Here is a 17,368-nt window from a genome sequence, read left to right as displayed (position 1 = left end):
TGCTCTGATGCAATTTGCTTGTCTAACTTCTAAACATGCTTTTAAATTGTCACTTTAATTAGGATAACAGGACTGAGAAAAATGCTGTCTTGAATCATTCCATGTCAAGCCACCCAAAATTCAAGAACTTCCCCAATGACACCTGTTTTGATTTTTATTCAATTTATTAAATTTTGGCCCTTTTAAGTTTGGGTGTCACGCCGACTTTTCGGATCTGGGATCTTGTTGGCCTCTTGAGGGTATGGGTGTCTAGCAAGTCATTTGGAATAGTGGTTTTCCTTGCCAAGCAATTCAAAGTGTCCACCTTCAAAATTACAGTGATCCCTTGCCACTTAGCGCTTCACCTTATGCGACCTCAGTGCATCGCGGGTTTTTATGAAAACAAATATTGTGGATATATTAGGTGCATCGCGGCTTTGCAGCAGAATCAGCAGTATCTCTGATTTGCGCTTTTTGTCACGAACGAGGCAGGACAACCAAATGCAACACGGGTTTGATGAAAGGAAAAAAGAGACAAGAAGGGCTGGAATGCCGGCAGAGCAGGACGACGAGGCAAGCTGACGAGCCGGTCAGTGAGCGTGCGTTGTGCGTCATCAAACCAGACAGGCATCGCAAGCTCGTGGTCGGGGACAGGCAGAATGTTAAGCCAAACAGAGTCCAGAGCAGATCATAAAAACAGGCTTTTGCTAAATAGTGAATCAGGAAATAGGCCTTGCGCTATACAAAGTCAAAGTCAAAGTCTGCTTTATTGTCAATTTCTTCACGTCAAGACACACAAAGAGATCGAATTTACGTTCCCACTATCCCACGGTGACAAGACATAGTACATAATTATACACACAAGTAAACAACACAAAAAGTAAAAACAAGAAGGCACAAACAATGAATAAAAAGTGATTAATAAATAATAAATAAACAAATAACATAAATAAGAGGAGCAAAAATGGAGCAAGTGTGCATACAGCAGACAGTCAGAATATAGCGCAAAAGTACAGGACGCTACGCAGAAGGGGGGAGAGAGTTCAGGATCCTAACAGCCTGGAGTATGAAGCTGTTGGTGAGTCTGGTGGTGCGGGAGCGCAGGCTCCTGTACCTCTTCCCAGAGGGCAGAAGATCAAACAAAAAGTGAGCGGGGTGACTCACAATCGTGGTCGCCTTGCGGGTGAGATTGGAGGTGTAAATGTCCTTCAGGGAGGGGAGTGAAGCACCAATAATCTTACCAGCCGTGTTCACTATGCGCTGCAGGGCCTTCATGTTGTATTCAGTGCAGCTACCACCCCAAACAGCGATACAACTGGAGAGGACGCTCTCAATGGTGCCACGGTAGAATGTAGTCATGACGGCCGGAGGAGCATTTGCCCGGCTGAGTTTCCGCAGGAAGTACAGGCGGCGCTGAGCTTTCTTCGCCAGTGATGCAGTGTTGGTGGACCAGGAGAGGTCCTCACTGATGTGCACCCCCAGGAATCTGGTGCTGCTCACTCTCTCCACCACAGCACCGTCGATGGTCAGTGGCAGGTATTGGGTGTGACCCTTCCGGAAGTCAACAACAATCTCCTTGGTCTTGTTGACGTTCAGCAGGAGGTTGTTGTCCCTGCACCACGTGGCCAGAAGGTCGACCTCCGACCTGTATTGAGTCTCGTCGCCCCCGGTGATGAGACCCACCAGAGTTGTGTCGTCGGCATATTTCAGCACGCGGTTGCTACTGTAAGTTGCAGTGCAGTCATGCGTCACCAGGGTGAAGAGCAGCGGACTGAGCACGCAGCCTTGGGGGGCCCCCGTGCTCAGCGTGATGCTGGCGGAGATTTTGTCGCCAACACGTACCACCTGAGGCCTCTGACAGAGGAAGTCCAGTAGCCAGTTGCAGAGGTAGGTACTGTGGCCCAGCTTGTCGAGTTTGCAGATGAGTTGCTGTGGTACAATGGTGTTGAATGCAGAACTGAAGTCCACAAACAGCAATCTCACATACGAGTCCCTTCTCTCCAGGTGGGTGAGGGCTGAGTGGAGGGCAGAGCAGATGGCATCCTCAGAGGACCGTTTGGCTCGGTACGCAAACTGGAAGGGGTCTATGGTGGGGGGGAGAATGGATCTGATGTGCTCCATGACAAGCCGCTCAAAGCACTTAATGATGATGGGCGTCAGTGCCACGGGGCGGTAGTCATTGAAGCAGGACGGAGCAGGTGTCTTCGGCACAGGTACGATGGTGGCAGCCTTGAAACATGATGGGACGATGGCCTGCTGCAGGGAAATGTTAAAGATGTACGTGAAGACACCCATCAGCTCCCCAGCGCAGTCCTTCAGCGCTCGACCTGGGATGTTGTCAGGGCCCGCCGCTTACGGGTGTCGATAGTGGCAAGCGTCCTCCTCACGCTATCGGCAGAGAGGCACAGGGGCAGCTCGTGTGGAGGGGGAGGGGTCTTCAGCGGGCAAGTGCTGTTTTGAGCGTCGAAGCGAGCAAAGAAGCGGTTCAGATCGTTGAGCAGACGGATGTTGCCCTCACAGCTCTGCGGCGCGGGCTTGTAGTCCGTGATGGTCTGAATGCCCTGCCATAGGCTCCGCGCGTCCCTGCTGTCCTTGAAGTGGGCGGTAATCTTGCAAGAGAATGCCTTTTTCGCTTCCTTGATGCCCCGGGACAGGTCGGCCCTCGCTGTTCTCAAGCCAGCCTCATCCCCCGCTCTGAAGGCTTTGTCCCTGGCCCTCAGCAGCCTGAGGACAGCCCCTGTTAGCCATGGCTTCCAGTTAGACCGAGTGACGATGAATTTTGTGTGGGTCACATCATCAATGCACTTCGTGATGTAAGAGGAAACAGAGTCAGTATACTCCTCTATGTCCGTCCGATTGTTGCAAGTGGCCGCCTGCTTAAACATTTCCCAGTCAGTAGTGCCAAAGCAGTCTCAAAGCGCATCAGAGGCACCCTCAAGCCACACTCTTACCCGCTTGCGAACCGGCCTGGATGCTTTCACCCTTTGTCTGTATGCGGGCATAAGCATAACAGTGATATGGTCAGAAAGTCCAATATGGGGGAGGGGGGCGGCTTTGAAAGCTCCTTTATGTGTAGAGTAGACCAGGTCCAGGAAGCTGTCACCACGTGTTGGAAAATTAACATGCTGGTGAAGCCTCGGAAAAACAGACTGTAGGTTAGCATGATTAAAATCCCCAGCGAAGATGGTGAAACCGTCAGGGTGCGCCGTCTGTTGTTCACTAACAGCCTGGTACAGTTCACTAAGAGCCGCGATCCTGTCGCCTTCAACGTTTGAAGGCGGGATGTATACCGCGACTAGCAGAATCGCAGTAAATTCCCTCGGCAGGTAAAAAGGACGGCAGAAGAATGGAAGGCACGGCCGGGCGAGCTGGGTTGGCCGCCAGCCTGGCCCGGACGCCTCCGCGCTTGCCCCTCTTCTGCCTCCTCGCACACCGCTTCCGACGCTTTCTATCCGGGGGAGGAGTAGCAGGCGAGTCCGGCGATGTTTCAGGCCGGAGCAGTCCGAGTTCCTTTAATGTCTCTGCTTCAAAGTTCAGAACGCCGCAAAACTCGCTTCGCCGATGTCGAGCAGAACCTGCCTGCTGTACTTGTAGCACAACGTAGTACGACGAGACGAACACGTAAAACTGTCGGACAAACACTCATTAAACGAACAAAACACCGTTCGGGCGGGACAGAGAGAGGTCGCTGCATGTGCACGCGCCGCCATCTTGATCACAAGATCAAGTACATCGGGGTGGTAAACCAATCAGAGGACTTAACGTAACACGTAGAGTACGTACCTCCGCCGCCATCTTGATCACAAGATCAAGACGGCGGATCAGGCTAATGGGAATCAGGTGGCATAGCAGAACCAGGTGGCAGGCATACCTGTATCGAGGCAGACAACCGCAGATTGACGGGCTTGCGGGGTTTAAATACATGCCCTAATTAGCCGGTAACAAAGGCACAGGTTGCAGCCATCAGCATTGATTAGCGCGCACAGCTTCACCTTGGATATGCGCGCCCCCCGGACCAGTGCGAGAGCGTGTCAGCTGGCCAGCATGGCGAGAGCAGAGCGGAGCCGTGAAACGTTTACAGTAGTTTTTTGTTACCGTATTTTCACGACCGTAAGGCGCTTCACGTGAAAAGGCGCAGACCAAATTACGGGGTCTATTTTGTATTTAATCCCCACATAGGGCGCACCGCATTATAGGGCGCATACATGCCATGATTTACGGTAAACAAACAAACCGTCACGGGAGCAAGAAAGTGAGTTTGGTTGTACTTTATTCTACTGTTTCACCATGTACTCTACTGTACTCACATTATTGTTGATCGATATTAATACGCAAATCCGTCCAAGTCCTCATCTTCCGTATTCAATTAAACAGTTGGGCAAGTTCGCCATCTGACATGCCAATTTCCCTCGTCATTGTCTCGTCATTGTCACGTTTCCGCTTTCCAGGAAGCTTGCATTGTGGCTCGTAAGCATGTCTCTTTGTTTATGCCATTTTAGAGAGTCCTAAGGCTGTTTTCTTTGCACAAACGATTATATTTATCAATGGCGGCGGAGGTACGTACTCTACGTGTTACGTTAAGTCCTCTGATTGGTTTACCACCCCGATGTACTAAAACGTAATATCCTTTGATTGGTTCATCGGGTCTACATATTATGCTTGTTTATTACGTCTCTGTGTGGCGGAAGCCACACAAAACAACTTTACAGACTTGCACAAACGTTAGTATTTATTTATCAATGGCGACATAGGTACGTACTTTGCACGGACGTTAGTATTATTTACCAGTGGTGGTGGAGGTACGTATTCCTCTACGTGTCACGTCCAGTCCTCTGATTGGTCTACCGCCCCGAACTACGTAAAACGTAGTGTCCTCTGATTGGTTCATCGGGTGCCTGTATATTACGTCTCTGTGTAGCAGAAGCCACACAAAACAACTTTATAGATTTGCACAAACGGTAGTATTTATTTATCAATGGCGGCGGAGGTACGTACTTTACTCAAACGATAGTATTTATTTACCAATGGCGGCGGAGGTACGTACTCCTCTATGTGTTACTACATCCAGTCGTCTAATTGGTTTACCGCCCCGATCGACGTAAAACGTAATGTCCTCTGATTGGTTCATCGGGTGCCTGTATATTATGTCTCTGTGTGGCGGAAGCCACACAAAACAACTTTACAGATTTGCACAAACGATAGTATTTATTTACCAATGGCGGCGAAGGTACGTATTCCTCTACGTGTTACGTCTAGTCCTCTGATTGTTTTTTATTTGTCCCAATCTACGTACTATGTACGTAAAACATATGTCCTCTGATTGGTTCAACGGGTCTTCATATTACGCCTGTATATTACGGAAGCCACACAAAACAAATTTACAGATTTTTTAATTTGGTCCACACAAAAGGTGCACCTTCGTTTTTTGAGAAAATTAAAGGCTTTTATGCGTGCCTTATGGTCGTGAAAATACGGTACTTTGAGTTTTAGTGAAGCCCTAATTTTTTTTTGTGAGTTTAACTTGTTTCAGTGTTTAAAAATTACAATAAAGTGTTTAAAAATAAAATTATTAGTCTTGTGCGGATATCGTAAAAATATTGACCCCGCATTGCAGATTTTCGCCTATCGTGGGGGGGTCTTGGAACAAGCGCGGCACGCTTGTCCTCAGTGAAGCATGTCCCGCGCTATGAGTGCTTATTGCTGGCTGCTGGCCCGATTCTTTCTGCATGGCGGTGCATTTTTCCTGCGTGCACGGCTGTGTCACATCACCGCTATCACCCTTCTGGCTGGCTGACGCACCCTCCACGCTACACCTTGGGGGCATATGTTGCCAGTACAGAACTGCTCGTGCTAATCGGTGCTGATCGCCACCATCTTCCCGTGTTAACCGCTGATTAGGGCGTGTATATAGACGCCGTACGCCGGTCAGTCCTGGCTGTTTCGTCTGCTTTGACACACACACACGCCAACCACCTGATTCCCGTTTGCCTGATCCGCTATGTGCCACTACAACGCACGACGCGAGCTCGCTGACAGGCTCATCAGTCGCCTCGTGTACCTGCTCTGCTGGCATTCCAGCCTCCCTTTTACCCTTTTCACATTCCCTAAATAAACAGTCCATGTTGCACATGGTTGTCCTGCCTCGTTCGTGAGAGGCTGGCTGCCGTGCTTCCCACGCTTGTCCGCAGTGATGCACATTGCTCAGAGGCATGCCCCGGCGTTTAAATACACGCTGATAACACCGTTCTCCCATCATATATAAACCCGCAAAGTAGTGCATTCGCGAAAAGTGAAGCATGAAGTGGCGAGGGATCACTGTATCCGTGTATTCTGGCTCCGTCTATCAGATTCTGTGCTTAAAAATAGCACAGACGTAATATTGTTAGAGCAATTAACCTTGTAAAAGTGCATTTTTTAAAATGATGCAACACATTTTGTTTACATTTTGGGGGCCCATATCTTGGAAATGTTTTGGGTTGCTGGGGTTTCAACTGATTTAACATCTTATTAGTGAACTCTGTTATGTACTGTATTTACAGTTTCAAGGCACTCAGGCCTTTGGTGGGTGTACAGAAGGGCTCCAAGTGCCAAGTATGTCACTAGTAGGGGTGGGGGCATGGGGGTCTTGGCCCCCTGAAGATGAACCAATGTAGAGATTTAAAAACAATACATATAATACTGTGTGAAGGTTTAAAGTCACCAATAGATTCAGTGTTATTTAAATCAGATTTTTTTAATACGGTACACAAACACCTTGGTCCAAAATTTTATGTGCGACTCCTGGATCCCAAAAGTGGGCGTGGAACCCCAAAGTGGGCGTGTCAAATCAACCCAATATTTGATGGGCCATCGTTCGAAAACCGTTTGGATTATTTCCTTTGACATAGGGCCCAGACATAATTCAGTGTCAATTTGTTTTGCGATTGATACATAATCAATATTAATAGAAAATCCCTTTGAAATAATGTTCGATATAAAAAAAAAACACAAACCCTGAAACTGGTATAGGTGCCAGGCCGACTTGGGTGGTCTAATCGGCTTGGGGGCCTGCGCGTCTTGTTGACGGTGAACCGTAATTGGTTGAGACCTGAGACCTCGCAACTGTGATGTCATGGAATGACCCTTTGGGTTATGAACCCTGTTTAAAAAAAAAAAATGTCCGAGATGCGCCTACACATTTTTTTTTTTAGTCACTCAATTTATGTTCAGTATTATTCGGATTTGCAAGTGAGACAGCAATGTAATGTTGATTTTAAAACTTTACCAAAAACAAATCACACCAATTCGGTGAAATGGTCTAGTTATCATTTCCTAAACCCCTGAATCCTAATCCTGACAAGCAGTGTGCAGAATGCACACTCAGAAATGTTGTCTTTGGTTCCTTTTTAAAACTACAATTGGGACCAAATCAATTAAACTTCAGTTCTGAAGTGTGAACTCCAAATGTGGTAATGTGGCAGGGGGAGAGTGGAGACTGAAGTATGAAAGAGCTATCAGAGAAATTGAATTTACCAAGAAGCGACTGCAGCAGGAGTTTGATGACAAGCTGGAAGTTGAGCAGCAGAACAAACGGCAGCTGGAGAGAAGGGTAAGAAAATAATCATGCACACAATGGCACACCAATGGCATCATCTATTCTCATAATGGCAGTTGTTTTGACTGATTTACATTGCAAGAAAAAATATGTGAACACTTTGGATTTACCTTAAATTAGTCATAAAATGCAAACTGATCTTAATCTAAGTAATAGCAATCAACAAAGACAGTCTGCTTAAAATAACAGTGTCGGATGTAAAAGTTAATTGAACCCCAAGGCTAAGGACTGCGGAGCCAGGAGTCAGTCAACCCAGGGTTCAATTGGTTGTGGCGGATGGCGGGTAGTCGGTCACCTCCACGTGTCCTTCCTCAGTCCCCTACAAATCTGACTCTGCCTTCCCTTTGTTGTCGTCCACATAAACAGCTTAGTTTATGGTGCTTAGAGTTTTGCAAACTGAGTGTTTTTTCAATAAATATTAATAGTTTTAAAAATTGTACTACAAGATTCACTATCACAGTTTAACCATTCAGAACAAATCTGTAAGGTTCTGTGCCTAATGTCAACCACAATTATGTGACCCTACAAACTGGCCACATTCCCATTCCCACTTTAGCATCTCAATTGAATTTCCCCTTGCACACAATTAAGGCATTCAATTTATTCAATTTTTACCACAAAAAAAACCTGCTAAATCAAGTTCAATTGAAAGTAAATTAGTTGAGATATTCAATTCAGGAACCACTGATGCACAAGTCTGTTAGAAATTAGTTGCCTGATAATAACTATGAAGCTTTCATTCCTGGTGACCTTCTAACCTGACAAAACCCTGTTTGGGAGAGTAGAGAGGAGACATTGAACCAAACTGTTGCTGCAACTGCGGCAGTTTTGCTGCGGATTTTACTGCTGTTTTTAGACATTGCACAATGTGAATAAATAGGAAGAATTTTTTTTGCACAACCTCAGTGCCTTATATGCAACTTATTAACAATAATTACTAGCTGTCTTAATGTAACTTCTAATGTACATCTGAGGTTGATGAAAAATGGATAAAGCAGGAATCATCCATCCATCCATCCATCCATCCATCCATCCATCCATCCATCCATCCATCCATCCATCCATCCATCCATCCATCCATCCATCCATTTTCTATATGGCTTGTCCCCACGGGGGTCGCAGGCACGCTGGAGCCTATCCCAGGAATCATCGGGCAGTAGGCGTAGGACACCCTAAACCGGTTGCCAGCCAATCGCAGGGCACACAGAGAACAACAACCATCCGCACTCGCACTCACACCTAGGGGCAATTTGGAGTGCTCAATCGGCCTACCAAGCATGTTTTTGGGATGTGAGAGGTTCCTGACAAAATGAGTAGTCTAATATTTGAATATACAACTATGTCAGATGTAAACCTCTTTTTTTTTTTTCCATTGGGTTTGTGTAGATCGGTAACCTACAGGCTGATAATGAAGAATCAGCTGAAGAAAAGAACATGAATATTGGAATATACAACTATGCCAAATGTAAAACACATTTATTTCCATTGGGTTTGTATAGATTGGTGACCTACAGGCTGATAATGAGGAATCACAACGAAATATCCAGCTGCTAAAGAAAAAAACACAGAGACTCACAGCCGAACTACAGGACACCAAACTTCACCTGGAAGGCCAACAGAGCCGCAACCATGATCTGGAGAAGAAACAGAGGAAGTCAGTGTATGCCCAAGCACAGAAAAATGCACTCCCACTGTCTCATCTAATCTGTCTCTCAATCAAGCCACATACTGTAAATGTCAACAGAGCATAAACATGCTCTGTTTCTTAGTCTTTTCATGTTAGTAATCTGTGTTATTTGTGTTTCTGTGCAGGTTCGACAGTGAGCTCAGTGCAGCCCAGGACGAGGTGCAGAGGGAAAAGGCCTTCAGAGAGAAACTGGCACGAGAGAAAGATATGCTGACTGGAGAGGCCTTCAGTCTCAGACAGCAGGTTGAGGTACTGTATGTACAGTATATACTTGCTCAATTTGCATGTCTTTTTTTATAGTATGTTTTGTATTGGGGATATTAAGTTAGTTAAAAGATGAACATGAGACAGGAGATCTATTTCCCATTACGAATAATGGAAACATTTTTAAGTCCTGATGTACTTTCCAAAATGTAAGTGGACCTCAGTGCGCAGGGAGCTTAGTTTGGTCCGATCGCGCAACCGCAGCGCGCCGGGCGCTCACTGTCGCATTGGTTTAAGAGCATCTGTGTGTTTTAGGATGGCTTTACTGCTCCCACTTGCTTTCTTTGGAGGCATGATTAGGGGTTAATACAATCCTCAAAGTAACGAAAATACAATAACAACGGAGTCAGTTGGCATCCAGGCCGCGCGGTCGGGTTTTTTGGGGTCCTCTCGGCTCATCTCGCGAGGTTCGACCTCCGAAATTTGTTCAACAACCGAAACAAAACAATCGAGATTTTTCTTTTTTTTTTTTTTTTCCGAATTTCGATTTGTTTGAGAACCGGGACGTTCGAAAACCGAGGTTTGACTGTATTTGTAAGAAAACACTTTTTGGGTACATAAGAAAATGTTTCAGACTTAGATAGATTGAAGTGAAAGACCTAATATGTAGTTGCAAATCCATCCATCCATCCATCCATCCATCCATCTTCTTCCGCTTATCCGTGGGTCACGGGGGCAGCAGCTTCAGGAGGGACTCCCAGACTTCCCTCTCCCCAGCCACTTCATCCAGCTCATCCCGGGGGATCACAAGGCGTTCCCAGGCCAGCTGAGAGACATAGTCTCTCCAGCGCGTCCTGGGTCGTCCCCGGGGTCTCCTACCGGTGGGACATGCCCGGAACATCTCCCCAGGGAGGCGTCCAGGAGGCATCCTGATGAGATGCCCGAGCCACTTCATCTGGCTCCTCTCAACGTGGAGGAGTAGCGACTCTACTCCGAGTCTCTCCCGGATGACCGAGCTTCTCACCCTATCTCTAAGGGAGAGCCCAGACATCCTGCGGAGAAAACTCATTTCGGCCGCTTGTATCCGGGATCTCGTTCTTTCGGTCATGACCCATAGCTCGTGACCATAGGTAGGTAGGGTAGGAGCGTAAATCGACCGGTAAATTGAGAGCTTTGCCTTTTGGCTCAGCTCTCTCTTTACCACGACGGACCGGTACAGAGTCCGCATTACTGCCGACGCTGCACCGATCCGCCTGTCGATCTCGCGCTCCATCCTCCCCTCACTCGTGAACATGACCCCTTTGTTGGCGCCGTGGTAGTGGCGACACGTTTGCAGCAGCTCCGTCGACTCGTCTGTATATTGTCTCGTTTTGTTTTTTGGACTATTTTTTCTTTTTTCTCAGTCCTGTGTTTTTCTTTTTTTTACCGGGCAGAAACATGTTTGCAAAAACAGTGAGGCTGGCCCTTTTATTTTTCCTATTTTTCACCTGGTTCATCACCCCAGCAACCCCGAAGCAGGGAGTAAACGCTCCATTGTTTACACCCGTGGTCAGCTGTTAGCCCTCTGTAGCCAAGGGAAGCTAACCGGCTACAAGCCCGATGTTTCCCCCGAGCTGAAGAGGAGGAAAAGAGGACAACGCTCGGGTGTTATGTGCCGGAAAAAGAAACGCTGCTTCAAGCCCACACTCCCCACCATCATCACCGGGAATGTGAGATCCATCTGTAATAAGATGGATGAGCTAACGGCGCTGGCACGGCACCAACGGGAATACAGGGAATGCAGCATGCTGCTGTTCACGGAGACCTGGCTAACGGAGCAAACACCGGACTCTGCCGTCGCTCTGGACCTTAACCTGATAAGGGCAGACAGGACACGAGAGAGCGGTAAGAGGAAAGGAGGGGGGCTTGCTGTGTTTGTGAACGATAGATGGTGTAACCCTGGGCACATCACTATCAAAGAGCAACTCTGCAGCGCGGACATTGAGCTGCTAGCCGTTAGCTTGAGGCCACACTACCTGCCGCGGGAACTCTCGCACGTTATCGCGATAACTGCGTATGTTCCCCCTAATGCTAATGCCGACGCAGCCCGCGATGTCCTGCACAGCAGTGTAAGCAGGCTGCAAACACAGCATCCACATGCCTTATTACCGGGGACTTCAATCATGCCTCTCCTTCATCCACACTTCCAACTTTCAGCCAATATGTCACCTGCAGCACCAGAGGAAATAAAACACTGGACCTTTTTTATGCCAACCTTAAGGAGGCATATACATCATCCCCCCTCCCCCCCCTTGGAAGATCTGATCACGATCTGATCCACCTTCTCCCCCTGTATCAGCCTCTGGTGCACAGGCAACCAGCAGTCACCCACACCAGACAGATCTGGTCTGAAGAATCTCTGGAGACTCTTCAGGACTGTTTTGAGACCACGGTGTGGGACGTGTTCTGTGAGGACTACGGGGACGACATCGACGGTCTCACCAGCTGTGTCACAGACTACATTAACGTTTGTGTAGACTCCACCATACCCACCAAAACAGTCAGAGTTTTTGCAAACAGCAAACCTTGGATCACCCCTGAGATTAAAGACCTGCTCAGGGACAAAAGGAGGGTCTTTAAATCAGGAGACAGGGACCTGCTGAAGACGGTGCAGAGGGACTTGAGGAAGAAGATCAGGGAGGGGAAGAGCAACTACAGGAGGAGGATGGAAGACCAACTGCAGCGGGACGACGTCAGCGGGGTCTGGAGGAGCCTGAACACCATCTCAGGATGTAGCAACTCCAGACCTGCGCTGGACAGGGATCAGGAGTGAGTGAATGACCTGAACCGGTTCTTCAACCGGTTTGAACAACCATCCACTCCTCCCCCCACCCACCCAGCCCTGCTGCACCTTCCCCCGACTGGAGCCTATTCTGCTCCGAGGACTCTCACCTCAACCCCGCCCCCTGCTACCTCCCCTCCAAAACCCCCCAGCCCACTCTCAACTCCACCGAACCCACCAACCATCCCCCCTGCGGAGTTTTTTAACTACCTCAGTGACTTCGACCCCAGAGATTGGAGAGTCCGCCTCAGAGTCCCCAGGTCCTGCTTCCACAATGGAAGGCGTGTAGGTGGAATTGAGGAGGTCTTCGAAGCATTCTCCCCACCGACACACGACGTCCCGAGTCGAGGTCAGCTGTAAACTGTAAACAGTGTTGACGTTGCACTGCTTCCTCCTCCTGAGACGCCGGATGGTGGACCAGAATTTCCTCGAAGCCGTCCGGAAGTCATTCTCCATGGCCTCGCCAAACTCCTCCCACGCCCGGGTTTTTGCCTCAGCAACCGCCGAAGCCGCGTTCCGCTAGGCCATCCGGTACCTGTCAGCTACCTCCGGAGTCCCGCAGGCCAAAACGGCCCGATAGGACTCCTTCTTCAGCTTGACGGTATCCCTTACCGCCGGTGTCCACCAGCGGGTTCGGGGATTGCCGCCACGGCAGGCACCAATGACCTTACGGCCACAGCTCCGGTCGGCCGCCTCAAAAATGGAGGCGCGGAACAAGGCCACTCAGACTCAATGTCCCCCGCTTCCCCGGGACGTGGGAAAAGCTCTTCCGGAGGTGGGAGTTGAAGCTCTTCCTGACAGGGGATTCTGCCAGACGTTCCCAGCAGACCCTCACAGAGCGTTTGGGTCTGGCAGGTCGGACGGGCATCTTCCCCCACCATCGGAGCCAACCCACCACCAGGTGGTGATCAGTTGACAGCTCCGCCCCTCTCTTCGCCCGAGTGTCCAAAACATGTGGCCGCAAATCCGATGACACGACTACAAAGTCGATCATCGAACTGCGGCCTAGGGTGTCCTGGTGCCAAGTGCACACATGGACATCCTTATGTTTGAACATGGTGTTCATTATAGAAAATCCGTGTCGAGCACAGAAGTCCAATAATAGAACACCGCTCGGGTTCAGATCGGGGGGGGCCGTTCCTCCCAATCACGCCCTTCCAGGTCTCACTGTCATTGCCCACGTGAGCATTGAAGTCACCCAGTAGAACGATGGAGTCCCCAGAAGGAGCGCTCTCCAGCACTTCCTCCAGGGACTCCAAGAAGGGTGGGTACTCTGAGCTGCATAGACACAAACAACAGTCAGGACCCGTCCCCCCACCCGAAGGCGGAGGGAGGCTACCCTCTCGTTCACCGGGGTGAACCCCAATGTGCAGGTGCCCAGCCGGGGGGCATAAGTATACCCACACCTGCTCGACGCCTCTCACCGTGGGCAACTCCAGAGTGGAAGAGAGTCCAGCCCCTCTCGAGAGGGCTTGTACCGGAACCCAAACTGTGTGTGGAGGCAAGTCCGACGATATCTAGTCGGAACTTTTCTGCCTCACACACCAGCTCGGGCTCCTTTCCAGCCAGAGAGGTGACATTCCATGTCCCAAGAGCCAGCTTCTGCAGCCGGGGATCAGACCGCCAAGGTCCCTGCCTTTGGCCGCCGCCCAGCTTACACTGCACCCGACCCCTTTGGCCCCTCCCACAGGTGGTGAGCCCATGGGAAGGGGGACCCACGGTTCCTTTTCGGGCTAGGCCCGGCCGGGCCCCATGGGCGAAGGCCCGGCCACCAGACGCTCGCCTTCGAGCCCCGCCTCCAGGCCTGGCTCCAGAGGGGGGCCCCGGTGACCCGCGTCCGGGCGAGGGAAATCTGTGTCCATATATCTTTTTCATCATAAGGGGCTTTTTGAGACGTGCTTTGTCTGGCCCCTCACCTAGGACCCGTTTGCCATGGGTGACCCTACCAGGGGCATGAAGCCCCAGACAACATGGCTCCTAGGATCATAGGGGCACGCAAACCCCTCCACCACGATAAGGTGACGACTCACGGAGTAACATTCTGTAACATTCAGAGTTATAAAAAAAACTATTACATAAATAACACGTTTATAAAACCATCTGTGTCACTCCAATTCATTAAATCCATCGATCGTCCTTTGTCAACAATGGGTGCGCGCCGCTGACGGCGCTTGCACTTCAAAATATTCCACAGGCCCATATAACGATATATAAATTAGATATCAAATAACTATTATATAAGCAATAGTATTATCATGCCATCTGTGCACTCTAAATCATTAAATCCATCGATCAAATTCCTCGTCCTTCGTCAACAACGCCGCGCGTGCGTGCGCCCTGACGTCAGCCTCGTCGTTATTCCACAGATCTACTATATAACTATATTGTAGTGTTAACAAAGTTCAAGGAAAGACGTGGGTTTGGTAAACGGCTCTTTAACAAAACAAACTTCCAGGCGTGTGGCGGCGTGGACTTCCAGCCACGGAAGTGGAAGAGAGCTCCATAGAATAGGACCGGGCGTGCGTAAAAGCCATGACCGAGCCCCATCCACCGTCCCCGGACAGCCACCCGGCCGAACGCCGGCCCTCGACTTCCATCCATGGAGGTGAAAGAGAGCTCGGTAGAGTAGGACCGGGCGTGCGTAAAAGCCATGTCCGAGCCCCATCCACCGTCCCTGGACAGCCACCCGGCCGAGCGCCGGCCCCCGACTTCAATCCACGGAGGTGAAAGAGAGCTCCGGAGAGTAGGACCGGGCGTGGGTAAAAGCCATAACAGTTTTTCAAACCTTTTGTGTCACTCCAAATCCTTAAATCCTTCAAACTCTTCGTCCGCCGTGTCACTTAGAAACAAAGCCGCTAATGATGCCGGTAGTACGTGGGGCCCTTCGTCATCTTCGTCATCCCGTGATCAATCTTTGTCCTTTATGTAAACAACCGCCGCGCCACACCGCGTCGCGCTGTTGACGTCACTTGAAATTCAAATTACAGTAATCCCTTGCTACATCGCGGTTTCACTTTTTTTTTTTTGGGGAAAATTTTTGAAAAAAAAACATAAGTCGCTCCTTATTATAAGTCGCCCCACCCAAACTATGAAAAAAAACGCGACTTATAGTCCAAAAATTACGGTAAGTGCATATTTTATTATTGGAACATTAAATAATTGTTTCAAACATGTAAATACTACATTAATAGTATAAATAACATACAGAAAATTTTGTATAAATATTGAAAATATAAATATACGTGTGCGTGTAACATGTTAACAAGAAATACTGGGCAGGCTAACGAGTTAGTGGAAAGATGCTAACACGCGAAAACGGACCTCTAAAGGAATGTAAACCAACATTTGGAGCAATACTACATTGTCCTAAAGGTTAGACATATGTTATCGTTCATTTCTCTTGTTAGGAGACCCACTTACATCGTTAATGACTGCTGTACCACTGCAACATGTATGTACACGAACGTGAAACAGCAAGTGGTATCGCCTAAAAAACGGCCTTCAAAATATAGCACCCGACCTCAAATCAAAGCATGACTGAATAACATAACATGGAGAATTCTTAACACATACTGTAAATATGTTTTTAGAACAGCTTTTATTATTATACATTTTTTTTATAACAAGGTACAAGTGTACATACTGTAAATATGTTTTTAGAACTCTTTTATTATTATAACAATTTTTATGTAAAAAGGTACAAGTGTATGCACTGCAATTGTGTGGGCACTCCCTGCCTTCTGCTGGCGTATGGGCAACTTTCGTGCCATAATTCCCCAAATTAGAAGTTTTATTTTTAATTTTAATTTTTTTTTTATTTGGAAAATAAAGTCCGCGATGTAGTGAAACCGCAATAAATGAACCGCGGTGTAGCGAGGGATTACTGTATAACCAAAATCAAACACCTCGGGGGGGTCGTAATGGTACAACGATAAACACAAATACACTGTTGGCCAATATTGAATAACAATGCAGCTAGTCACCAAGTGTGACACTATCTGGGCACTTACATTTTTTTGACGAATCATTTTTGAAGGCGGCATTGACTTATTGGCCGTTTGCCGTATATTGGGCTTCGTGCGTGGGAATCACCTGTCACCGTTAATTCATATTTCAAGAGGGTCTTCTGGCATTGTCTGTGAAATGTACTTTCTTTATCTTCTTGGCCATAGGCTCTTGCGTTGAATGCTCACTGTGCCTTTTCCCAACGACAACAACCTTTTCAAACAAGTCTTTATTTTACTCATTTTGCTTGCTTATGGATCTATGACGGGAGCTTGACATGCGTCGAGTCAATTATGGATGGATATAACAGAAAGAATCTGGTCTCTTCTAAAAATAAAATGTTTTAGCCTGGGCTAATAAATAAACTGGAAGTACTGGTAGGGTTTTTTTTCTTTCATTTCTGCAGCCTGGTCCATTGTGGCCCATAAACCAGGACCATTTGTTTAAACCATGTACCGTAATATTCGGACTATAAGTCGCGCTTTTTTTCATAGTTTGGGTGGGGTGCGACTTATACTGAGGAGTGACTTATATGTGAATTTTTTCAAAAATGTTAAAAAAAAAAAAAGTGAAACCGCGATAAACGAACCGCGATGTAGCAAGGGATTACTGTAATTTGAATTTCAAGTGACGTCAGCAGCGCGGCGCGGTGTGGCGCGGCGGTTGTTTACAAAAAGGACAAAGATTCGATCACGGGATGACGAAGATGACGAAGGGCCCCACGTACTCATTAGCGGCTTTGTTTGTAAGTGACACGGAGGACGAAGAGTTTGAAGAATTTAATGATTTGGAGTGACACAGAAGGTTTGAAAAACTATTATGGCTTTTATGCATGCCCGGTGCTACTCTACGGAGCTCTCTTTCACCTCCGTGGATAGAAGTCGGGGGCCGACGCTCGGCCGGGTGGCTGTCCGGGGACGGTGGATGGGGCTCGGACATGGCTTTTGCGCACGCCCGGTCCTACTCTACGGAGCTCTCTTCCATCTCCGTGGCTGGAAGTGCCACCTCCAGGGATGGAAGTCCACGCCGCCTCACGCCTGGAAGTCCACGCCGGTGCTTGGGGCCGTGTGGTGGCGAA

The 17,368-nt window shown here is 48.4% G+C and overlaps 1 protein-coding gene across 7 annotated transcripts in view; it reads left to right on the top strand.

The window, feature by feature from the left end:
* The window catches only part of myo18ab (myosin XVIIIAb), a 183,696-nt gene that overhangs the window by 106,064 nt on the left and 60,264 nt on the right, over nucleotides 1-17,368 (top strand). For 4 of the 7 annotated variants that reach the window (XM_037268375.1, XM_037268374.1, XM_037268372.1 and 1 more), the window contains exons 30-32: nucleotides 7,440-7,567; nucleotides 9,073-9,233; nucleotides 9,386-9,509. In XM_037268375.1, the coding sequence (XP_037124270.1) occupies nucleotides 7,440-7,567; nucleotides 9,073-9,233; nucleotides 9,386-9,509 (413 nt within the window). The remainder of the gene's footprint in view (nucleotides 1-7,439; nucleotides 7,568-9,072; nucleotides 9,234-9,385; nucleotides 9,510-17,368) is intronic. The other 3 variants (XM_037268371.1, XM_037268373.1, XM_037268370.1) reach the window with 1 other exon arrangement.

The sequence above is a fragment of the Syngnathus acus genome, chromosome 13 (assembly GCF_901709675.1).
Source record: "Syngnathus acus chromosome 13, fSynAcu1.2, whole genome shotgun sequence".
Lineage (NCBI taxonomy): Eukaryota > Metazoa > Chordata > Actinopteri > Syngnathiformes > Syngnathidae > Syngnathus > Syngnathus acus.
Note: the sequence above shows the minus strand (reverse complement) of the source record. Positions and strands in the feature narration are given on the sequence as shown.